Source organism: Lynx rufus, unplaced genomic scaffold, assembly GCF_022079265.1.
Source record: "Lynx rufus isolate CCGP_SWC_20201006 ecotype Redwood Valley unplaced genomic scaffold, mLynRuf1.p SCAF_4, whole genome shotgun sequence".
NCBI classification, from domain to species: domain Eukaryota; kingdom Metazoa; phylum Chordata; class Mammalia; order Carnivora; family Felidae; genus Lynx; species Lynx rufus.
Window position 1 is genome coordinate 75767408 of NW_025814856.1, and position 25585 is coordinate 75792992.

A 25585-nucleotide genomic window follows, 5' to 3' on the forward strand; every position below is an offset into this window, starting at 1 on the left:
TCTTGAGTCTACATTAAATATTGTTTCTAATATGCTACACAGACTTCCCGTAGTCTGGAGAAAAGAATAGTTTCATCCTAGAGATTAAATCTGAAGCTAATACCACGAACTGTGGAGAAGATCAGAGTCTGGGAACTCTTAGACAGTGCGGTGGGTCTCAATGAGAGTTTGCTTCCAAATGAGTCTGTGTGTGCAGAGCACGATTCTTGGAAGAGTCTTTGTCAGCAACACTACTGTATCAGCTAGCTTTGCAGTGTAACAAACCACCCCAAACTTAGTTGCTTAAAACAAAAGTCATTTATTGTAAGTAGTTTACAGCAGCTATTTATTAGAATCACACCATAGCAATATTTGTACTTCAACCACTAAGCTGTCAGGTCTGTGAACTCCATTGTAACTAAATCCATATACTTCTTCTGTGATACACTGGTTCTAAATTTTTAAATGTCTTTGAAAAGAAAGAAATTTCTTTTTTTCTCTGACCTTTATTGCACTTAAGGAATCATGGTGTTTCATCACAAGGTACTCTGTATTAAAACACTTTTTTTTTTTTAACTTACAAGTCTTCAAAGAAAATGTTTCTTGTTTTTTTAAAAAAGTTAGTTTCATAGTTTCATAATTACAAATAGTACTCTTTTGTACCACTGCAGTGCCCTAATTGTGAAAAACTTAAACTCAGTCATTTTAAAAAAAAATTATTATTGTCATTAATAGTAGTTTACATTGGATTTTATGGGTTTAAAAGTGCCTTCATGGGGTTGAACTATGTCATTTATAAATTAGCTGCTCACAATGTCACCTTGGACACCAGTGGACACCAGTCACGCTGGTGTTACTGTCAGGTTCGCTTTTGCTGGTGATAGAAAATTTCAAGTGTGAGTTCCCGGATATCCTTTCCTGGCACTTCACTATTGTCAAAAAAGGGTGATTATCCACACCCCCTTTGTGTTGGCTTTCTCCAGTAAATCCACCCAGCGTTTGAAGTCCGTGTGTTCTTTCCTTGGTGGGCTGCTGTTTGCTCCTGTTAACACGGAGTCTTCTCCCCATTTTGTTTGCAGTGTCTCAGTTTGAAACCGAATTCTACATCAGTGGGCTTGCACCTCTCTGTGACCAGCTTGTTGTGCTTTCCTACGTCAAAGAGGTTTCAGAAAAAACGGTAATTTTACTCTATCCTTTTTTTTTTTTTTTACCCCAAATACGAAAGGAAGTGCGGATTTGGTTTTTAGCATTATGCCCAGATCAGGTTGTCCAGGAAAGGGCTGTGCTGTAGTCTGAGCAGAAGTTCCCGACCTAGAAAATAAGGTCAGCAGAGATTATGTATTTACCTTTCAGAAGCTCCACTCATTGCCTGCCTTTGTTCCTCTTGCTGAGCAAAGGGGAGTCATTTTTTTACCTCTTTTTTCCATCTCTTGGTATTTTAGGCGAAAGGAATGAAGGATTCCTTTTGCTGAAGGGCGAAGAAACGGAGCTGACACTGTGCATTAGCAGAAATGACAGCAATGAAGTTGATCTGCCACAACAACAGGGGTCCCAGTGGTCAGAGGGAATTACGGAAAGGGCAGTTCGTTATTTCCCGTGGTCCAGACAGATTTGCTTCCTTCCCAGTGGCCTTCCGATCCCGAGCAGCTTGATTTTGCTTTGAAATGGATTGTGGCGAAGTCTCAGTTATCAATGCAAATGTGAGGGAAGGAGACGTAGGGCTGATAGAAAGCAGCAGAGAATCCAAACATCATTGGACGTGACTTTGGAGGGAAGCCTGTATCTGTGATCCAGTGGAGGCCACATCCAGCGGAGACACTCGGTCTTCCTTTGAAGCTTGGATGAGCCCCCTTCCCAGCTTGTCTTCACTGTTAGCGTCCAGGGGTGCTGCCGGGAAGGGAGCAGGGGTGGCTTCAAGGCATAAACAAGGAGAGCTTACCGTAAAGGATTTTCTCTTAGATGCCACGTATAAAAGAAATTGCAAATTGATTGTCTAGTCCTCTACAATAAGAAGGCTCTCCTTGTCCGTATCCTCTCCTTTTCTCCCCCCTTTTCAACTGGCTAGGAATAAAATGGGGAGAAAAACCCTGGGAGGCCTGGTTTTGAAGTGGTAGCTTGAGAGCATTTCTCTGAGCGAGCACTTGCGGTGGGAAGTCATTGCTATAGTAACCTGAAGCTCTGGGCGCCCACGTTGCTAGGTGATGGGATGCTTTAGACTTAAGTGAATACTCAGAGCTACTAAAATCAATAGGTCTGGCTTCTAGCCTTGTTGCAGGACATCACTTTATTATTTTATTTATTTTATTTATTTATTTATTTTTTTGAAAACAAAGGAAAGCAGTGGCTCCCAAGGGAGTAAAAATACAGTGCTTTCTGATGAGGAAGGTGGGGTGGGTTGAGAATGTGATTGAAAGACGGAGGAAGGAAGCAGTAAAATGAAAAAGGGAAAGCCCGATGCACAAGTGAGCAAAAAAGAAAGGAAGCAAGGAAACCTTTGCTAATAAAGGAAGAGGATTACAAAGGAGTAGAAACCAAAGAAAGGCCAACCCCATAGACTACATTAGAAAATGGAATTTCTTCAGAGGAAGACTTGTGAGGGTCTTGGAGATGATTTACAATTGTGTGTGCCAGTACACGTAGCTTTTTATATAGCACTGAAGTACACCTGAGATCCTTAAACACAGAATAAACTGACAAAATTAAGACAAAGGCGTAAAGCAAGCGTGGGGGCCAAACCACTCCCCCCTTTGTTCTTTTCTCATATGAAAAAGTGTAACTGCGACATTAGACAAAATTCGTCTTTATGTCACGCATATCCTCCTCCAGAATAGTCTCCCCGTTACACCCGTCACGTACGTGCGTTATTCCGCACCGTTGTTGTCATGGTCGCACGCTTTTCTGTGTTGCCCTATTTTTGTGAACCTTATTCCATTCTCTCTCCATATGGCTGTGTCGTCTCCTGTCATTATCATTTATAGTGGCCGTGGACAATTCCATCTGGATTTATTCAGCTGTCTCCCTTATGTTTGTTCCATTCATTAACAAAGCATACGTGTAGCAAGAATCATGCTAAGCACCGGGGATCAGAGGCCAGCAAGACCAAAATCTTGCTCCTGGGAAGGTCACAGATAAGCAGGGGCCGCACGACCAGTGAGCAAAAGGTTGTAAAGGAACAAGATGAATCACTGATGGTTTTCTTATGCATTTAAAGGAGCTATTTATGTGGTCAAGCAAGGTGGTTTTCTTTTACTATTATTTGCTTCCAATATTTTTTTCTATTCTTGCTGTTCTAATTTGGATTTTGTTTTTGCCCTTGTTACAGCAGTTCATTTTTTAAATATTACAACCTTTCCACTTTTTCCCATTGTTTCAACGTTTTTTATTTTTTTATTTTTGGGACAGAGAGAGACACAGCATGAACGGGGGAGGGGCAGAGAGAGAGGGAGACACAGAATCGGAAACAGGCTCCAGGCTCTGAGCCATCAGCCCAGAGCCTGACGCGGGGCTCGAACTCACAGACCTCGAGATCGTGGCCTGGCTGAAGTCGGACGCTTAACCGACTGCGCCACCCAGGCGCCCCTCCCATTGTTTCAAAATTGAGACGGTTCTCATTTTTCCACAGATGTGAAAAATTCTGCTGTATACTCCCTTGTTTTTGCCCTCTACTAGTCGATCTTTCATAATTGTTGTTTTATTTTTGGCATGTTTTTAAACGTATGAGATGCAAAGCTAATGTCATTGCCTCTCAGTTAACCTGACAAAACGGATCAAAGAACTCTTGCAGGCTCACTGCGGTTCTTGGGGGACGTGGGGAGTTGGGGGACATCTCCCACTCGGCCCCGGCTCTGGGTTCTCTGCGCCAGTGTCCCACGGCTGCGGGTCTTGAGGCTTCGGAAAACCGGCAAGCGTATGTTTTATGCCTGTGTGCCAAATGCTCAAAACACAAACTTTCAAAGTAAAACAAACTTGACTTCAAGTCCAAGGTTTACCATAAGTCCCAGTTTTGCCACACATTGCAGTCTCCCCATTACATGACTTTTCTTTCCTACAACGACATCCCCCGTTCCTTCATCTGTGATATGTGGAGCAGTAATACTCACTTAGGTAATTTAAGGGGTAACTTAGGAGCTCTGTGAGAACAACGTGCGTCTCATCGCCTTCTAGGTTAGTGGCGCTGCCACAGGCCCTAGAAAACCCTCTCTCCCCCTTCTCTCCTGACCTAGAGGTGCACTGTCCAAAACTATGGTCACTCACCATATATGGCTATCTACATTTTAATTAATTAAAATGAAATAAAAGCTGTTTCTCGGTCGCGGTAGCCACGAGTGACTCTTGTCTGTCATGTTGGGCGGCGCACATGGCCACCGTTGCCCTCTTCGTCTGAGCGCATTCTGCCTTAGACGTGGCTCTCGGTCCCTGGCTTCTCAGCGTCACCAGTGAGTGTACCAGTGGTGGCAGTGGCTTGGCAGTTGGTCACGTTATTTTTATGCTTCCCCACATTCGTGAGGAAGAGCCGAAGCCAGTTGTGGAAGTGTGCGGTGGCCATGCCCTTGGAGCTGGACGGGCCGCAGTGGGGACCGCCAAAGGACTCAGTAGCACCTGTCCCCTTGGTCTCACAGAAAGGTCAGAAGATAACATGGTGTGACAAGGCTGTCACGCAGGTGGTTAGAAGGGCCTACATTTGTCCAAATTGTGAAACCAAGGCATTTAACTAGGACTGACTGGAACACATTTGTACAGTTTCTAGAAACATAACGAAAACATGCCTTTTCCCTCCCTTCCCTCCCCCGCCCCCACCCAGGAGAGAGAATACCGTGCCAGGCCTCGACTGGATATCATCCAGCCGCTTCCTGAAACCTGTGAGGAGATCTCTTCAGACGCTCTCACCGTGAGAGGCTTTCAGGAGAATGAGTGCAGAGATTATCATCTAGGTGAGAGCTCAAGGCTCTGGCTCATGTTGTTTCTTACGCTTGTGGGTTTTTTCCCCTTTCACGCTGTTAGCACAACCAGGAATTTAAATTGAGGTGCTGGAAGGGTCTTAGAGAATATCTGGGCAGGCCTGTTGTGTTGAGGATGAGGGCACAAGGCTCAGAGCTTGCTTGAGCTCCCACAGAAGGGAGGGGGAGACCAAGGTGAGGGGGCTCCGTGGGCTTGGTTCTTATGTTGTATCTCTTGCCCTGTGGAGTGTGACACCCACGGTGACATCAGGCAGCATGGTTCCATGGTTGCCAGATGACTCCCAACTGTGTACGTCTGGAAAGCGTGCTCTGGGATGGCAGACAGTCGTCTTCCTGTTAGTGACCAAATGCCTGTTGCCTGGGAGAGTGCCCGGCAGGGACTCGGGGTTCGCCGAGAATTTGTTGAGTGGGTGAACGAATACGCTGGTCACTACTCAGAAGTCAGGGATGAATGGCTGTTATTTGGTCATTGCCAGGCCATCTGTGCTAGAGTGTCATCACATCATCCAAAAATACAGTGATGAAAGTAGAACAGCCTAAGCTTTCTTTTCGAAATTTTCCTGCTTCAAAAGCAATGGATGTTTTTGTTTTTGTTTTTGTTTGTGTCTGTTTCCAGAATATTTTTGGTTCTCATTTTGGCCAAAGGAAAGAAAGAAATATTCTATATGGTTTGAGCTTGCTTGCTTGCTTTTTTTTCATTTTATTTTTATTTTTTTAATGTTTATTTTTTGAGAGAGAGAGGGCACAAGTGAGGGAGGGGCAGAGAGAGAGGGAGACACAGAATCGGAAGCAGGCTCCAGGCTCCAAGCTGTCAGCACAGAGCCCAACATGGGGCTCCAGCCCATGAACCATGAGATCATGACCTGAGCCGAAGTTGGATGCTTTACTGACTGAGCCACCCAGGTGCCCCCAGTTTGAGCTTTCTTATACGGAGCCCCTAATCAGTTGAGAAATTAAGAGTATATTCTGGACTTGGCAAAAAGCACATGTGATTCACAACCGGAAGTGTCCAGTCAAGGCATTTTGCTCAGCACACTTAACAACCCTTCCAAACAGGTTGTGTAATTGAATTCTGCAGGAAACCCTCGCAACTGGCATTGTGCACAATGTGCTGAAATGATAGATGATGACCCCGGGGCCTGGGGCATCTGTCATTTATGCTTTAGGTGGCCTTGACCTTGATGAGGAGGAAACATTTATTGCCAACTGTGGGGTGTAATTGTTCTGTAAAAATAGAACAGTGCTGTAAATGGCCATAAATTAAGTTTATATACAGAAGATGAATTCTAACACACAGGTGACACAGAGCATTTTGATCACCATCTTTCAGCCGAGGTCACGATGTTAATGTGTTAAACATAGAATTATAAACTACCTTATTTTTTCAAAGTTTTTTGATATTCCTTCCTTCCCTCCTTTTTTTTTTCTTTTAAATAATTGTTTGCCTTCAGACAGAGCCAAACAGACTTGCCCAAAGGTAGCCAAGTTTTCTGTTTCCCTTGGAATTGTATAACCTGAGTCCCTTGAAACTGCTACTGAAGCATCTAATGCCAAGCCACCCACGCTGTTCCTTTCTTGCCTCACCTACAGAGTACTCTGAAGGGGAGTCACTCTTTTATATCGTGAGTCCAAGAGACATTGTCGTAGCCAAGGAACGGGACCAAGATGACCACATTGACTGGCTCCTTGAAAAGAAGAAATACGAGGTAGTTTTCATTTTACTTTCCTGAAAGTATGGTGGCATCTGTAACAGAGGATAAAAGGTTTGTGTAATAAATCTTTCATGTCGGTGAATTAGAACGCCCTAAGCTAAAAATAGGTAGGAGGCTGATAACTTTCCAATACTCTTTTCAGAAATGAGGGGAGAAAGGATTACAAGGAGGTTAACTGGTTTCGTTGTTCAGTGGAGGAAGAGGTGTGGTAGAGGGAGCGAGGCACATTAGATGCAGCCTATTCAAGTGTTTCTCCTATGGTTTTTCAAGGAAAATAAAATCGAGCTAGTGTTTCAGAATTGTCTCTTCTGTCTGCTAGTGACACCATTCATTTGTGCTAATTTCATACATAAGATTAAGCTATCAAATCAATACTCACTTGGAATTGTTTGAACTACTTGTTCAGAGATGATGATGATGTCCACCTCACCGAGTCTGGATTCAGACTAATTTGAGTAGAAAAATGTCCCATGATGACTTTTTTTTTTTTTTTTTTTTTTAACAAAAAGAAAACCTTTTAACTTTAAAAGCTGTAAAGGTATTATTATAGTTGGCTTAGAGAAACTCTCTGGATGGGCTTACATACTAATAAGCTGAAAACAAACAGACACAAAATAATCTACTCATTTACTGCTTTAAGTTTGTAACCGCCTGAAAGGATTTGGGGGGAAAATGGTTTTCATTTATAAACTAGCTTGAGTCCCGGCATTGCTACAGAGTTCATACCTCAGTGATTACCATATTGCTTCAGATGCAGCAGTTCCTTAAATAATTTTATGTTTTAGACATTTGTGTTAAAGTAATAATTATGAACTTCCCAAGATAAAAGTAAAAGTAGGGTTTTTCGAGATCTTAATTGCAGATACACTTAACTGTGTGCATCAAGTTTTTTTGTATCCCACAAAGGAAAAGTGCCCCTTTGTCACCGTACGTCATGCAGATTTAGAATGACAGATGAATTTTTTTGTTTGTTTGAACCCCAGAGATGTTGCTGTATTTTGATTTGTGTCTGAAATGTGATTCCAATATCCTAATGTGGAAATGCATTCAAATGGAAATAAGAGAAGTCTTCATTTTGGTTGACTGCTTCTGTTGGAGTTTGAATGCAGTGAGGTTCATTCAACCATAACATTAAAAATGCCCATGCTTGAAGCAAAAGCCATGGGAAAATGGGGCTTTATTTATGTAGTCTAGAACTTTAAAACATAATAAATATAGTGTTTATAACCTCAATATCTTCTTTCCCACTCTCTTCCATTTTCCCTCCCTTCTTTTCTGCTCCCTTCATCGTGCTTTTGTAAATGTAGGAAGCTTTGATGGCAGCTGAAATCAGCCAGAAGAACATTAAAAGACATAAGATTCTAGTAAGTGTGTAATTTTATTATTTGAAACATAACTTTACCTTTTGATAAGTTATAATGAGACTGAAAGTAATGTGAAAAGAACAGGTTTTTTCCTACCTTTTAGAGACTTTATTTCAGACCTTCCAATCTGCAAGGTCAAAATATTTCATTTTATTGAATCAGCGTCTGCTTGTAACCAAGAGGCTTGACTACCTGCTAGGAGGCTGTTTTGGGTAATTTGGAAACTGGATTTGTGACATGCACTTTAAATACAAAACTTTCGCATTGTGTGCGGGGAAGTTTTCTTTGCATTATCCCAAAATGTATCCAGAGTAGTTTCATAATGCCAGATTGCCTCAGTGTCTCCATAATAAGAGTCATATGTGTCATGGAGACGAATCTAGGACCTCGGATACAATTTTCAATGCATTTTGGACTATGGAAAAATACGGTGACTGAAAGCCCATTTCTTTGCTAATTGTGACAGTGAATGTGCAGATGGAAAGAGTGTGAAGGGTCTTTAGAGATCAGCCAATGCAGGACCATTGTTCACAGATGAAAACTGGAAACCTAGTGGTCTTTTTTTTTTTTTTTTATGTTTATTTTTGAGAGAGAGAGAGAGAGAGAGAGAGAGAGAGAACAGGTGGGGGAGGGGCAGAGAGAGGGTGGGACACAGAATCTGAAGCAGGCTCCAGGCTCCCAGCTGTCGGCACAGAGCCCGACGCAGGGCTCGAACTCACAAATTGTGAGATCATGACCTGAGCTGAGGTCAGACGCTTGACTGACTGAGCCACCCGGGCATCCCTTTTATTAAAATTGATTTCCAGAAAGAAAAAAAAAAATTGATTTCCATGTTGGGGCGCCTGGGTGGCTCAGTCGGTCGAGCAGCCGACTTCGGCTCAGGTCATGATCTCACGGTCCGTGAGTTCGAGCCCCGCGTCGGGCTCTATGCTGACAGCTCAGAGCCTGGAGCCTGTTTCAGATTCTGTGTCTCCTTCCATGTTTATTTACATCTCATATACTTTTCCCCCCACAATAAAAATCACCTAGGGGCGCCTGGTGAAAATAGAAACACAGATGCATTTAAACATGCTTAGGAAGGAAATGAGCATAATTACGTACAGCACACTAAGGTGTATAAAACAGATTCTAAGCAGTAGTGTGCCAGCAGGACCCCAAGGTCATGGCCTGCTCAGGAACTGAGGCTCACCTTCCCAGTTTTTCCAGTTAATTATGGAATTCCTTTCCATTTCATTTTCCCTAGGACATTGGCTTGGCATATATAAACCACCTGGTGGAGAAAGGAGAGTATGACATAGCAGCACGGTAATAATGATATTTTCACAATTATTTGTTAGTATAAGTAGAAGCGAGAAACGTTTACAGTAAAATAAGCCGTTCTCTGAGGTTGACATTTTTTTAGATCTTTCTTGCAGGGGTAATTTTTGAGTATTAGCGGCCTTAACCGCAGCCTGGCTTTGTTACTTACCCACCTACTGTCTCATTTTCACCAAACAAGGGATTTAATGAGAAGGATGTGAAAAACATGAAGCGTGTGAGAGTTTACCCTTTTTATAAGCTAACAAGGTAGCACATCAGTTTCACGGGTGCTGGCAGAAGACGTGACTCGTGGGTCGGAGACGCAGGCCTGCCTCAGCAGCAGCTGTAGCCAGAGCGTCCACATTTGTGCCACATCCCACAGCCCCAGTTCCTCAGAAGGCCGCCGGGTGGCACTGCGCAGGCCATCGGTCTTGTTACAGGAGAGGGACCCTGAGCTTAGGGCATCTGATTCTTTCATAATGAACAGTAATCCTGCCTGCCCTTAGCTTCAGAGGAACACAGTATTTTTATCATCACCAACCTGCCCTCGGCTCTGGAGGGAAACACTATCTGTGTCTCTCGTTTCCGGGGCTGTTCACTCTACAGACATCCTTGAGAAGGCAGTCAGTACCACTGCCTATAATTCAAGGAGAGGGGTCTGCCAACAAGAGGGTGGCAATTACACAGAACTGACCAGATTTCAGGCTTCAGGTTTGCAAGAACACAAATGTTGTATAGTGATTGTGTGGGTGTGTGTGGGTGTGGCTCCCCCTGGAGCTTCAGGGTGCTCGCCTGCGGGACTGCACAGCAGCTTGGACACCTAACTTTGAGGCCTACCTATTATTTTCTGAGATTTAGGGAAACGTGTTTTTTTGCAACGTAAATTAAGTTTTTATTCGTATATAAATATTTCTCCAGATGATATACAATGATAGGCTTCCAATTTTCTGAAGTCTGATTTTGTAGTCTATTATTTCAAGCCATTCAAGAAGTGGTTTAAATTGGTACTTTTGGGTATGGTGACATTTCTTCAAGGCCCCAAACCTGCTGGTTCCCAAACCAGCAGTGCTCATCTGGCTTAGTAGGAAACCCAGAACGGGATAATCATTGGGAAAACTCCTACAACTCCTAATCGTAGTCTTCTGAAAGGGACTCCTCTTTATTTCTAAGTATTTCATATCAATTTTCATGGTTTCCGTCAACCTTGTATATGCAGGTAAGTGGTTGTCTAGTAATACCTTTGTGTTCATTGGCACTTGAGATAGAAATTTGTCACAACTCTGCGATGAGAGATTTATCTAAACCAATAGAGGTAATGTATTACTTATTCTTTTTTTTTTTTTTTTTTCTTTTTTTCTTTTCCTTTCTCCCTGGGATGACTGCCAGCAAATGCCAGAAAATTCTTGGGAAAAATGCAGCACTCTGGGAATATGAAGTTTATAAATTTAAAGAAATTGGACAGCTTAAGGTAAGCTAGCCTTATTTTTAACTCTTAATTTTTGTATGTAGGATATTAATATTGAGATGGAAATAAAATGAAGACCATAGTAATCAGTTTGTTCCTGGGAAGTGAGTGTTATCTCAGCTAGGAAGAAACATCAGAACATAAATCTGGTTTATATTTCATGTGTATAAAACATATACCTATATGTTATACCTTCTTACATCACTCCAGTTCTCTCTGTGTTTAGATGAAGTGTTTAATGTCCTTTCTAATGAATACGGAAAGCAGGTATAGTCTCATCCTGCAGATTATAAAAACATGAGTCGTTTTTCAAATGCACTAAAGAATTAATGTACTTTTCAAATAATATTTTATTTGTTGGAAGACAGATGAAAAGTTTAACCATGTAACTGTAACACGTAATTCAATATTTCATGTCTTAACCTTCTTTTTTTTTCTTTTTCAAGTTCTTATTAATTTCCAGTTAGTTAATATACAGTGTAATATTAGTTTCGGGTGTGAAATTTAGTGATTAGCACTTACATACAACACCCAGTGCCCCTCACGCTTGTTGATGTGATAAGTGCCCTCCTGAATGCCTGTCACCCATTTAATCCATCCCACACCCACCTCCCTCCAGCAACCCTCAGTCTATTCTCTGTAGTTAAGAGTGTCTTATAGTTCGCTTCTCTTTTTTTTACCCCTTCCCCTACGTTCACGTCTGTTTTATTTCTTAAATTCCACATATGAGTGACATCATATGGTATTGGTCTTTCTCGGACTTATTTCGTTTAGCATAATACATTCTAGCTCCATCCATGTCATTGCAGATGGCAAGATTTCATTCTTTTTTATGGTTGAGTAATATTCCACCTTCTTTATCCATTTATCAGCCGATGGACATTTGGGCTCTTTCCATAATTTGGCTGTGGTTGATATTGCTGCTATCATTGGTATGCGTGTATCCCTTCAAATCAGTAATTTTGTATCCTTTGGATAAATACCTACTAGTACAGTTGTTGGATCGCAGGTAGGGTACTTCTATTTTTAACTTTTTGAGGAGCCTCCATACTCTCTTCCAGAGTGGCTGCACCAGTTTGTATTCCCACCAACAGTGTAAGAGGCTTCCCTTTTCTCTGCATCCTCGCCAACATCTGTTGTTGCTGGAGTTGCTAATTTTAGCCATTTGACAGGTGTGAGTTGATAACCTCATCGTAGTTTTGATTTGTATTCCCTTGATGATGAGTGATGTCGAGCATCTTCTCATTTGTCTGTTAGCCATTTGTATGTTTTCTTTGGAAAAATGTCTGTTCATGTCTTCTGCCCATTTTTTAACTAGATTATTGGTTTTTTGGATGTTCAGTTTTATAAGTTCTTTATATATTTTAGATGCTAACCCTTTATCTGATAGGTCATTTGCAAATATCTTCTCCCATTCTGAAGATTACCTTTTAGTTTTGTTGATTGTTTCCTTTGAAGGAAACAATTTACCTTTCAATTTATTGCACAACATCCAGATTAAATAATATTGTTATGTTTGTTTAAAACATTTAATTTTTTCCCCAATATTTGTGAACCTTCTCTTAGAGTTATGAATATGTTCTTAAAAATTTCTAGTTATAGGGTGCCTGGGTGGCTCAGCCAACTCTTGATTTCAGCTCAGGTCATGATCCCAGGGTTGTGGGATCATGCCCTGTGTCAGGCTCCACACTGAACACTGAGTGTGGAATCTGCTTGGGAGTCTCTCTCCCTCTCTCCCTCCCACCCTCCCCCGCCTTCTCTCTCTCCTCCTTCTCCTCCGTCCCTCTCCTCCACGAGTGCTCTCTCTCTCAAAAAATTTTTTAAAAAATTAAAAAAAAAAAAATTCCCGGTTGCTCAGGCTGCCCGCCCTGTGACATCTGCACCTTTGCCCGCATGTTGTTCTTCTTCCCCCAGGGACACTTCTTGTCTTGTTCACTGGGCTGCTCCTGGAGGATCTTATCCAGTCCTGTGGCCACGTGTACGCTGATGGCTCCATAACCCAGACCTCTCTTTTAAATTCAGTGTCTGTCCTGGAAACGCGTGATGGCCATTTTTACTTGCATGAACTGCTGATAACAATCACTCAGATAAACATGAATCCGTTGCTTTCCCAAATTTGGTCCTCCCTCTCTCAGTCTGTATCTGTGGCTTCACGATACACCCATCCCTCCATGCTTTACGGCTCACAGCCGCTGCCCTGATGAGAACATCTGAGCTGCCTCCCGATTCTGTTTAATCTGCGGCTCTGTCTTACCTTGTCAGCACCTCTCTTCCCCTCCACTGCTGCTGCCTTGACCCTTGTCTGTGCCATTGCAGGGGCCTTCTGACAGGCGGACGAACAGCCCTACCCAGGGCTAGCGGTTTAAAAATTAAATCTGCTCTTCTCCCTGCCCTTCTGCTTGAAGTATAAAATCCAAATTGCTTTCATTGCCTCACTTCCCCTTTCTCTCCAGATTTGGCTCACTTCTGTGACCCCTGTCCCACGTCTCTGAGCCCCTCTGGTCTTCCTGAACACAGTGCACATCCATGGCTCCACGCTATTCCCTCTGCCCTTCCCCATCTTTCTTTTCCTGATGGACTCCTGGTGTCCATTGCATCTGCCTCAGTATATAGGCTCCACCCCTGCTCACCTAGCACCTTGTGAACCCCTTTCTTAGAACACTTAGCACACAGGCTTGCAGTTGGCTGTTTCGATGTGTGCATGCCATCCCTCTGAGGCGTTGAGCCCCTTGGGATGGTGACTCTAGATCTGTGTCCCCAGGACAGAGTATGGTGATGAGTACATAGTGCACTGCAGGGTCATTTAACAGTGTTTGGAAATTCAGCACTCAACACAGCACTCAAATGGCTAAAGAACGCAAGGTGTGTTATTTTCCCTTAATTTCAAATGATGATTATAAGTTTTTAAAGAGTGATAGATTCCATTTTAAGGAAAGAAATAGGGATAGGTGACCTGTAACTCCTTGATTACTTAAGGTAAAGCTTTTATTTCTGCGACATTCTTCCTCCTATTATTTAGAAGTATCAGGAAGAAGAGCGAGAGAAAGTTTAACCTGAGGCAGTTTTTTATTCATCATTCATACATACGTACATGTCATAGATACTTTTGAATATATATTGTAATGTGTTGTAAGACAGAGTTTATTTGAATTTTTTTCATAATAATTTTCCAAAGTACTCTGTTGCCATACATTTAAAAAAAAACTTTTTTTTATGATTGTTTACCTTTGAGAGAGAGAGAGGGAGAGAGAGAGACACAGAATGAGAACAGGGCAGAGAGATAGGGAAACAGAATCCAAAGCAGGCTCCAGTCTCTGAGCCATCAGCACAGAGCCTGATGCGAGGCTTAAACTCAGGAACCATGAGATCCTGATCTGAGCTGAAGTTAGATGCTTAACTGACTGAGCCACCCAGGCACCCCATCTGTTGCCTTACATTTTTAAAAGTAAAAATACACAGATGGTCTCCTACTTACAGTAGTTTAACTTCTGGTTTTTCAACTTTACATTGGTGCAAAAGTGACACACAGTAGAAACCGTACTTTGGATTCGGATTTTTTCTTGGGCTTGTGATACATGGGACAAGCCTCTGTCGCACTGCCGGGCAGGGCAGCCGAGGGGAACTCCCAATTAGGTCAGCTGCACCATCACCTGGGTCAGCAGCCCATACACTCACAACCATTCTCTACCCACACAGCCATTCTGTTCTGCATTTTCAGTACAATACTTGGTAAACTAAGAGATATTCAATGCTTTCTAATAAAAGCAGGCCGTGTGCTTTTATTTTTAGAGGATTTTGCCCAACTGTCGGCTAATGTAAGTGATGTGAGCACATCTAAGGTACGCTCGGCTAAGCTGTGATGTTCGGTAGAGGGGTACCTTAAAAGCATTTCTGACTTAAAATATTCTCAATTTGTGATGGTTTTATCAACATAACCCTACGATAGGTGGCAAAAGATCTCTGTACGTTTACATTTTCTACGTAATTGGAGTATGGTTTCATTTTGTCCCTTCTGAAAAGATTTTTTTCCTTTTCCTTCCTTAGGCTATTAGTCCTTACTTGCCAAGGGGAGACCCGGTTCTGAAACCACTCATCTATGAAATGATCTTACATGAATTTTTGGAAAGTGATTATGAGGTACGGCCATTCTGACACGGTCATAGTTACTTTGTCTCAATGGGAAAGTGGTAAGAAATCTAGAAAAGTAATACAGGGGAGCAGGGGGTTGAAAGGGAGCAGATTTGCGGGTCGTGTGTGATAGATAAAGCCGAGGTGAGACCCTGATGCCCACTCGTGTCTGCGTGTCTGTGTAGACCGTGAAAATCTCTAGTCTGCATACATTGTGACCAGTTCCTCTGTTCCTTTATAATTTCCTACAGCTAATTCCTTTGGCTCTTTGAAAGGGCTAAAGAAAAAGGACTAAGTACTGTTTGGTGATTTCGTACACAGAAGAGCAGCCACCCATTGATGCTGGAGACTCAGAACTAAGTTTGCCAAAGGCAGAATGAAGAGAAACCGGGGGGGGGGGGGGTGGTGTGCAGGAATGGGGAAGGAGATTGGAAAAGATCTGTTTGCTTATTGATGGCTGGAAAAGGCACCGTCTGCAGCTCGTCGTAAAGTTCCAAGAGCCTAACCCAGTGATAGGTGTTTGTTTTTGGTGCCTCATAGTATGCTACCAGCTGTCCCTGCCATCTTGTATCTTGGTGTTATGTTTTAAAAGATAAGGGGGGCACCTGGGTGGCTCAGTCGGTTGAGCGTCCGACTTCAGCTCAGGTCACGATCTCGCGGTCCGTGAGTTCGAGCCCCGCGTCGGGCTCTGGGCTGATGGCTCAGAGCCTGGAGCCTGCTTCCGATTCTGTGTCTCCCTCTCTCTCTGCCCCTACCCCGTTCATGCTGTGTCTCTCTCTGTCTCAAAAATAAATAAAAAACGTTAAAAAAAATTAAAAAAAAAATAAAAGATAAGGAGGACTTTATGTGCATCAGAACTTGAGGTGGCTTCCAAAAAGGTTCATACATGGAGGAGGTGAGCAGACTGGAGTGCCTGGCTTCTGAGTGCCTTGTTAGGATCCTTTTTTACCAATAACATTGAATTTAAGGAAGGTCCCATGGCAAACACTACTAGGTTTTAACTCTGATGTGAATTTTAGATCTTAAGGTCTACAGGGCCCCTTAAAATAGTGATCCCGTATGCGGATAATGCAGGTATGCAGTCAGTTACTTTCCACCAGGTGTTCCTGGATATGAAAGATTCAAGCAGCCTGAGGCACATGTGATCTGTATTGTTCCCTTGCTTTTACAGCATGGATCTACTCCTTTCTAGATCTGTAGATGTAGATCTCCTAGAAGAGTTTATAGTAATAGTTTCTGTCATTTATGTTGGGTGCCAGCTGATGTAGGCTAGAGGCATGGTTCCTATTCATTTCCCATTCCGTTCAGTTCAACAGAGCTTTATTTAGAACCTTCCACGGTCTAGAACTGCGCTGGATCCAAGAGAAATTTAAAAAACACAGTCCTATCTTCAGCAGATTTACAGGCTGAGGGTGGAGACCACCTCGGTAAGCTTTAAGCAACTGGACTGTAAGTGACACAGGGCAGAGCGATATGTTCTATACAAGATCTAATGAGAGACCATTATAGACCATTATTGGCCATAGTTATTGGAAAAGATTTCTTCAGTGAATAAAGACCTGTAATGGACTTCTGTTTCTTTCCAGTATGTTCTGAGTAGAGAGAGTTGCTGTCATAAATATTCCATCTTTGTACATCTTCCCAAAAGAGAATTATGAGTGTCCTATAAAAATGATGAAGAAAAATATGAATTTTATTGAGAAATACTGAAGCTTAGTATACCTGCCCTCTTTTTAAAATAATGTAATTTAACCATGGAAACCACAATTTTATTATTTTTATGATTGTGTTACAATTCTTTCACACGATTCAACTCTTTTTCAAGAAATGGTCTTAAATTCTGTATCTTTAAACCTATCCTATTGATTCATGTCTGGAAGCCTGTTGACTGAGACAAAAAGAAACAAGCATGACTTAAGCTTAGATTCCGTGGGTATTTTTTCCTGAATAATCAGGGTGTCTGCCTGGTCAGTACTGTTAAGAAGGGTCTACATAATTTATTGTCACTGTCATAAGCTCTTAAAATTGCAGTAAAGATCAGATTGAAAACAAAAAACAGCTGTCTACCTCTCTGGAATATCGACTTCTCAATTTTCTTCCTAAATGAAGATATGAAGTGGCTGTATTTACTTGGAGGTAGTGATGCTTCATGGCTTGTTTCTATGGGGTACAACCTAGCAGAATTATTTTATTATTTTTAAAAAATTTTTTTAAACATTTATTCATTTTTGAGAGACAGAGACAGCATGAGCGGGGTAGGGGCAGAGAGAGAGAGAGAGAGAGAGAGACACGGAATCTGAAGCAGGCTCCGAGCTCTGAGCTGTCAGCACAGAGCCCGACGCAGGGCTTGAACCTAGACATGATGAGATCATGACCTGAACTGCAGTTGGACGCTTAACAGACTAAGCCACCCAGGCGTCCCATAGCAGAATTATTTTATAAGTACCATGGGCTAGCCAGTTGTGCCACTAGAGCTCCATAGTGAGTTAAACTTTGTTTCATAATACTGATGACAAATGTATAAGCTTATTAAAAGTAGGACAACTGCTCTGGCATTTCATTTAATGAACACTGTATAACCTCGTACTTAACTCTGATGGGCACTGAGGTGCTTTCTCACTCTCCCCAGTTGATCAGAACAGCCCCCTGATAACCGTGTCCTCTGATTAGTCGTAAAGGCCACAGGGTTGATTGCATCAGTATTTCTTAGCACATCTGTTCGAGGGTGCACGGAGCCGGGTAAGCAGAGAAAAGCCTAATGTGAAATGTGATAAGTGTTTATTTCAGTTTATTTAGGAGTCATCATGTTTTTGTCACACAGTGTGACCGGTCATTTTGTCTTATTTTGTGTGAGAAGTTGTCAGTGCTGCAAGACTGTCACATGAAAGGGGAGAAGAGAAAATGGAGCCAAGCCTTTCCCAAACAGTATTATTCCTGGTCTCAGGGCTACTGAGAGCCACCAGTGTTTGGGTGGGAATCTTTTCAGATTTTTTTTTTTTTTTATTTTACAAACTATGCGGTCTTAAAACAGAAACTTGATCCAAAGTATCATTTTGGCTCGAAGAACATTTTAATATTCTGATTTAATGATTTTATCCGATACAACATCTTTACTTAAGTACACCTCTCCCCAAACCTCTCAAGTCAAACAGCAATCATGCTTTTATGTGCGAGGGTTGCAGTTTGAATGGAAAACGTGTTGCCTATTGTTTTGGTCTCTTGCCATCCTTCCCGGGTTAGTTAGGTAGGACTTTAATGGAGACTGTGATCTTGATTCTTCGGGATTTTCTTTGTAGCAAATCTTGGTACTTTACAGAAGTAAATTCCACCACACTATTTTCATTTCTAAATCTCACTTAAGTGGGGCTTCTGGGCGGCCCAGTAGGCTAATCGTCCAACTCTTGATTGCGGTTCAGGTTATGATCTCACAGTTTGTGAGATCGAGCCCCACATCGGGCTCTGTGCTGACCACGCAAAGCCTGCCTGGGATTTTCTCTCTCCCTCTCTCTTTGCCCCTCCCTCGCTCGTGCTCTCTCTTTCTCTCTCTCAAAAATAAACAAACATTAAAATGAATGAATGTCACTTAACTAAATTCATGGTAGTTTATTAAAGGATTAGTTGAGATACTTAATATTAATTATATCTTTTTCAATAACATGAAGATTTTTACTTCCCTTTGCTGTCTTGAATACATCTAAGATTTTTCTCTACAAGCTGTCAAGGATCAGTAAGCAAACTGCTCTGCCATACTTTTGAGTTACAAAACCTGAGCACTGAAGCCAGGAATGGGAGGGCAGAGAATGCCCAGGATACTACTGGCCAATAACCAAACGTAGGAGGGAAACTAGGATCCAATCGGAAGATCTGGGGTTTTCTATGAGAACCACAAAATGTGAGATCCAGCTAGGGGCTAGGACTTGAGCCAAAGTCCCAAATCCCCTACACAAAACCAGGTTTAGGGGCAAGAATGGAAAGAGGACAAAGATGGTGTCTTGCTGATGGTGGGGCGCCGGTGACTCTGCTGTGGGAACAAGCCACCGTGTGTGGCACTGACAGCTGCACAGGACACCTGTGTGACCAGTGCACATGAGGCCAGACACAGCGGGCACAGAAGGCGGGGAGGAAAGTAGCCAACTGGGGCAGCATCTTCAAGATGTTGAGAATGTCATCTAGCGTTACAGTTTGTCCAGAATGAGGTTAGAACAAAGCAAACCTAAGCTCCGTGTGTGCGGCATCGCGTTATTGAACACCTGGGGGGCTGCCTTACTTGCGCGGAACTGGATGGCACTACCTCTTCCAGAAACGGTAAGTGGAGGTTAGCGGGCAGTAATGTCTGCCTCCCTCACTGCCCCCAAACCCAGAGCCTGAGAATTGGTGATATGTTCATGAACCAAAGTTTTGCTTGTTTGTTTGTCTTTTATTTTAGGGAGAGAGCATGTGAGTAGGGGAGAGGGGCAGAGAGAGGGAGAGGGAGAAAGGGAATCTTAAACAAGTTCCAGACTCGGTGCAGAGCCTGATACAGGCCTCAGTCCCATGACCCTGGGATCGTGACCTGAGCCAAAATCAACAGTTGGACACTCAACCGACTGAGCCATGCAGGCGCCCCTGGACCAGAGTTTTGATCATAAAATTATTCTGTCTGTTTACATGAATACTTTTAGGCATTGTTTAAACCTTTTGGATTGTTACTCTGTGTATATAGAGTGTTCTTCTGTTTTTTCCCCCTTTGATTAGGGTTTTGCCACTCTGATCCGAGAATGGCCTGGAGATCTGTACAATAATTCAGTAATTGTTCAAGCAGTTCGGGATCACCTGAAGAAAGATAGTCAGAATAGGACCCTACTCAAAACCCTGGCAGAACTGTGAGTACAATTTAGTGCTGCTTTTTCCAATTCAGTCCACATGAGGAGTTTTTCATATTTTAGATCTAGCGCACTCTGGATGGGGAGGACGCAGAAGAGGGAGCCTTTTGTACCATTTTCCTACATTCGGTCTTAGTAAAGTCCTTTCATAAACCTCCGGTGCACAGCTAGCAGGTGAGGAAAACATGTGAAACTGTACAAATGTAATGCAGTCTGTTTCCCTGAGGAGAGGGGACCCTCGTCAGCAGCTCCACGTAGAGGCAGTGGTTCAGGAAGGGAAGAATGCCAGGTCTTAGATTCCAGAAGAAAATCGGTTTCCCAGGCAGGCTCTGGATTCTGTCACTCTTGGATCTGCGTGTCAGTTAATCTCTCAGACCTCAGCCTCCTTCTCTGTAAGATGGATACATTCCTAATGGGATGATTTAAAAGTTTGAAGGAGAAGTCATAATTAAGAACTAATTAAGCACAGTGCCTGGCACTGAGTCAGAGCCTAGAAAATGGAAGCTTGGTTAATATTTTTCATATTTGTTGGGCACTTCAGGTGAGCTGGGCTTTCTTCTTTATGCCTGGGACACGGGGATAGGTAAGACACAGTCCTGCCTTGGGGCAGGTCTGGTCTAGTGAAAAGAGAAGCATACTGCGGGTCACCTCAGGAACCCTGTTCTGTGTCAGCCTCTCCTGAGCATCCCTACCACCTCAGGCCACCCCTCCCCCATCTTCTTGTGTCTTTTGCCAAGACGAAGAAAGTGCACCAAAATGGCTTAGAGTTCAGGGGCGCCTGGGTGGCTCAGTCAGTTAAAGTGTCCAACTTCAGCTCAGGTCATGATCTTGCAGTCCGTGAGTCTGAGCCCCACGTCGTGCTCTGTGCTGACAGCTCAGAGCCTGGAGCCTGCTTCAGACTCTGTGTCTCCCTGTCTCTCTGCCCCTCCCCCATGCATGCTCTGTCTGTCTTTGTCTCTCAAAAATGAATAAATGTTAAATATTTTTAAAATAATGTTAAAAAAAATTTTTTTTATGTTTATTTATTTTTGAGAGAGAGACAAAGTATGAGCAGGGGAGGGGCATAGAGATTGGGAGACAAAGAATCCGAAGCAGGCTCCAGGCTTTGAGCCGTCACCACAGAGCCTGATGCGGGGCTCGAACTAACAGGCCACATAACCTGAGATCATAACCTGAGCCAAGGCTGGATGCTTAACTGACTGAGCCACCCAGGCACGCCATAATAATTTTTAACGAATAATGGACAATTTAGGTTCAGTTGGTTTTAAGGAGCTGGCTTCGGAATTAATGTGAAAAACAGTGTTTCAATAAAAAAAACACGTGTCAGTTCTATAAGCTCCCCTGACAGAAAAGCATTTGGGATAGAATCCATTTGCCAGCTGAATACTGCTTGTAAAAAATTGGAACTGAATTTTTTTATTACTGGAATAAGAATTCCCTTTGTTTTGGATCATACTTTCTTTGCCTGGTATATGGACTTCTACGAAAAATTTTTGAAAATTTCTGTAAAAGAAAATGTTTAGTACTTGACCACTGTAAATTCCCTGAGGTTTGGCGAAACGGGAAGCAAGATTCTGAAAAAGAAATTCTTACTGGTCACATATAGTTAAATCCCAAAGAATAGTCTTCCAAATAAAGTGGACTTTTCTATTTAAACAAATTTTTCAGTTTTTCATGTTGCAAAACATGATTTGTATATGTGTATGTGTGTGTTTAATTGAAGTGTTGATGAACATTAATGTAAAAAATTTTGTATTACCAGGTACACCTATGACAAAAATTATGGCAATGCTCTGGAAATATACTTAACATTAAGACATAAGGATGTTTTCCAATTGATCCACAAGCATAATCTTTTCAGTTCCATCAAGGATAAAATTGTTTTATTGATGGATTTTGATTCTGAGGTAATGCATTTCTTATTTTAATACCGATCAATTGTTTTTACTCTTCTAAAGTTTTAATAATTGGACACCTGTTCAAATGCTGGAGAAGGTAATAAATCAAGTAGCTTGGCTGTATAATCATGTTCAGAACACTGATCCTCACTAGATGTTCAGCTATATATATATATTTTTTTGAAGCTTATTTATTTTGAAGGAGAGAAAGAGCATGTATGTGCGCAGGGGAGGGGCAGAGAGAGAGAGGAAGAGAGAGAATCCCAAGCAGGCTTGATCTCACAAACCTTGGGGTCATGACCTGAGCTGAGATTAAGAGTCAGATGCTTAACCGACTAAGCCACCCAGGTGCCCCTAGATGTTAAGCTGTTTTAGTACTTGGGATTCAGGAATCCTTTACTTGATGTGGTTATTCTGCAAAAGCAATCATAATCTGATGTGGAACTTGGAAAGTTGTGTGTGTGTGAAGTAATTGTTTCATCAAACAATTCACATAATTCATAGAAACAGAGAAACTAGCCATACGCTCTGCCTCATTCACCTCTCTTAATCGTATGTTGCAGAATTAAAATTTTAGGTGAACTTCTGTTTTGATCCATTTATTGTGATTTTATTCGTTGGCATTCATAGATTCAGCATGTGGCGTTTCCACTGGGTCAGATGTGGAGAATGTGTTATTTTATTGCATGACAAATTTGAACAGTGGATTGTTTGACCAATGAGGGCATCCAGCCTCCACAGCTCACAGTGGCCTGTGTGTGTGTGTGTGTGTGTGTGTGCGTGCGTGCGCACGCACGTGTGTGTAACATAGAAAGCTAATCACAAGTAACCATGATGGACATAAAGTTCATAGAACACAGTTCCTCATTCAGAAAATTGAAACGTTAGTTGAAGAGTAGAACCCGTAAGGCTCCAAAAGAATTAAATTGACTTTTTTATTTTATTGCATTAAAGGATGTTCTGCACTATATTATGTATGCACGTATACATGTATATTATGTACATATTATGCTAATGCTACAGATTAGTCGTCATAAACTTAAATAGAAGCTAAATCCACTTTTTTTTTCCCTGGAAGATGCTTTTCGCCCTTTTTTGTACTGAATGGTTCAAGTCCTTCGGGACTGCCGATCTAAAAAGAGTGAGTGCAGTTCTGAAGAAGTTCAGGGGCAGAGGGGCTGCTTCTCTGGCACAAGATGATTAAGATTAAGAGGATGAAGTGCTTATATAAAAATTAATTACATTTCACCTTATCTGTTTTCCCCTTATTCCTACCCCCCATTCCCGCCATGTGTCTCCAGAGCCGAGTTTGACATGTGTAGCTGTAGAAAAAAATGATGAACGAGCTGAGACTAACTGCTGTTCAAGAGTATGAACCAAAGTTGAGGAATCAGAGTTTTCTAACTAGAAGATGCCTTAAGGCTAATCTCTCCCATCGTCACATTTTAGAGGGGAAACCAGTGGAGTGGGTAGGTAGGCAGCAGCAGACTCAAGAGCAGGACCCAGGCTCAGGTATCATGAATGACACTCCGTCTGATGGGCTGTCTTCTCACTCCCTGTTGTTACAGACACAGTCTCATGTGTGTTTCGTGAATGTTAAAGGTCAATAAAGTAAATCCCGAAAGTATTTGTATCCGTATGAGACTCCAGGTATCTAATTGTTTTCCTGGCTCTCAGCCTCTTCTCCACATAAGACCAGCCCCTTACACCTGTGAAATCCGTAGAGGGTCTCAGTGAAGGTTCAGGTGGCAGGAAGTGAAGCTCACTTTTGTGGTCCTGGGAACAGTACGCTCTCCGTAGCTAGCACGAGTGACAGGAGTGCCTGTGAAGTTACGTCCAACAACACGGAGGCTGGAATATGTGTAGACGAGATGTTTGGTGTTTGGTGAGTTGTAGCAGGACAGTGTTTTAGTGGTATGCTAAACGTGCAGTCCTCAGATTGAGACACATTAAAATTCGTTCATTTACAAATATCTCCCTTAAGGGCTGTTATAATGCAAAGGAACCCGTATGTGTGGAAAAGAAACCCTCCACCGTGAACTGACGGCATGCAAGGTACACTGTGTTCAGTGTCCTCTTAACACAGCACGTGTCATTGACTGTGGCTACTTTTTTTTTTTTTATTTCAGAAAGCCGTTGACATGCTTTTGGACAATGAAGATAAAATTTCAGTGAGTGTCTTTTGTTTTCATATGTGTTGCCAGATGAGTGCCTGAGAGCACCCTAGCCATAAGGAAGAGAGATGTTTATCAGATAATCTTGCAGCTATGTTTGTGTCCCCCTGTAACTCCATGTTTAAAAATTCCTTTTCTCTCTAGATTAAAAAGGTGGTGGAAGAATTAGAAGACAGACCAGAGTTGCAACACGTGGTGAGCATGACTGTCTTCATTTGCCCTTTTAACCGCACAGTGGTCGAGCCACCTGTCCGTATTGGTGGGGGATATTGGCGTGAATTCGCTCACGTCACTACTCGGATTAGAGGTTTGACCACACACCATAATCCGCAATTAGTTTTGCTCTGACCCCCCCCCCCCCCCCTCGCTAGGGACTAATTACAGATTGGGTACTTTAACTTTGACTCATAATTGTGATTTTAAGAAAAGTTATCATATTCATGTTTGTATCACCAAACTGTGTCCAGAAGCAAGGAGTAAGCACCTTGCTTCTGGAGTTACCACTGAATACAACTGCAGCATAAATTACAACACCTCAGAAGGATCCAAGAACAGAGCCCCATTTTTCTGTCCTTCACCCTCATGCTAGCTCATCCCTCTCCTCTCATTTGGCCTCAGTGGTAGTACTGTTAAGGCCTATTCTAGACTTCCTTGAGAGGCTACTTGGATTCCCTAAATAAAGCAGGAGTTCATGTTTTCTGTGTCTTTTAAAAATGATATGAGAAAAGGCTTCAGAGAAAATAGATGGGTCCAGTAGGACTGTGGGCATCAAATATGATGGGGCTTGATCCCACTTACAATTGGACCAAAAACCACAAAATACTTAGGAATAAACCTAATCAAAGAGGTAAAAAAGATCTGTACACTGAAAACTTTAGAAAGCTTATGAAAGAAATTGAAGAAGACACAAAGAAATGGAAAAACATTCCATGCTAATAGATTGGAAGAAGAGATATTGTTAAAATGTCTATATTACCCAAAGCAGTCTACACATTCAGTGCAATCCCTGTCAAAATAACACCAGCGTTCTTCATAGAGCTAGAGCACACAATCCTAAAATATGTATGGAATCAGAAAAGACCCCGAATGGCCAAAGTAATGTTGAAAAAGAAAACCAAAGCAGGAGGCATCACAATTCCGGACTTCAAGCTGTATTACAAAGCTGTGATCATCAACACAGTATGGCACCGGCACAAAAACAGACACTCAGATCAATGGAACAAAATAGAGAACCCGGAAATGGACCCACAGATATGTGGCCAACTAATCTTCAACAAAACAGGAAAGAATATCCTATGGGAAAAAAAAGACAGTATCTTCAGCAAATGATGTTGGAAAAACTGGACAGTGACATGCAGAAGAATGAACCTGGACCACTTTCTTACACGATACACAAAAATAAAACTCAAAATGGATAAAAGACCTAAATGTAAGTTAGATAGGAAGCCATCAAAATCCTACAGGAGAAAACAGGCAGCAACCTCTTTGACCTCAGCTGCAGCAACTCCTTACTAGACATGTCTCCAGAGGCAAGGGAAACAAAAACAAAAATTAACTGTTGGGACCTCATCAAGATAAAAAGTTTCTGCATGGTGAAGGAAACAATCAGCAAAACTAAAAGGCAACTGACAGAATGGGAGAAGATATTTGCAAATGACATACCAGATACGGGATTAGCATCCAAAATCAATAAAGAATTTATCAAACTCAACACCCCAAAACCAAACAATCCAGTGGAGAAATGGG

General features: G+C 42.2%; 1 protein-coding gene across 2 annotated transcripts in view; it reads left to right on the forward strand.

The window, feature by feature from the left end:
- The window catches only part of VPS41 (VPS41 subunit of HOPS complex), a 184828-nt gene that overhangs the window by 128401 nt on the left and 30842 nt on the right, over nt 1-25585 (forward strand). For both annotated transcript variants that reach the window (XM_047095042.1, XM_047095043.1), the window contains 11 exons: nt 1059-1156; nt 4781-4910; nt 6528-6643; nt 7957-8013; nt 9257-9318; nt 10699-10780; nt 14822-14914; nt 19640-19767; nt 21530-21674; nt 23795-23836; nt 23984-24034. In XM_047095042.1, coding sequence (XP_046950998.1) covers nt 1059-1156; nt 4781-4910; nt 6528-6643; nt 7957-8013; nt 9257-9318; nt 10699-10780; nt 14822-14914; nt 19640-19767; nt 21530-21674; nt 23795-23836; nt 23984-24034 — 1004 coding nt within the window. The remainder of the gene's footprint in view (nt 1-1058; nt 1157-4780; nt 4911-6527; nt 6644-7956; nt 8014-9256; nt 9319-10698; nt 10781-14821; nt 14915-19639; nt 19768-21529; nt 21675-23794; nt 23837-23983; nt 24035-25585) is intronic.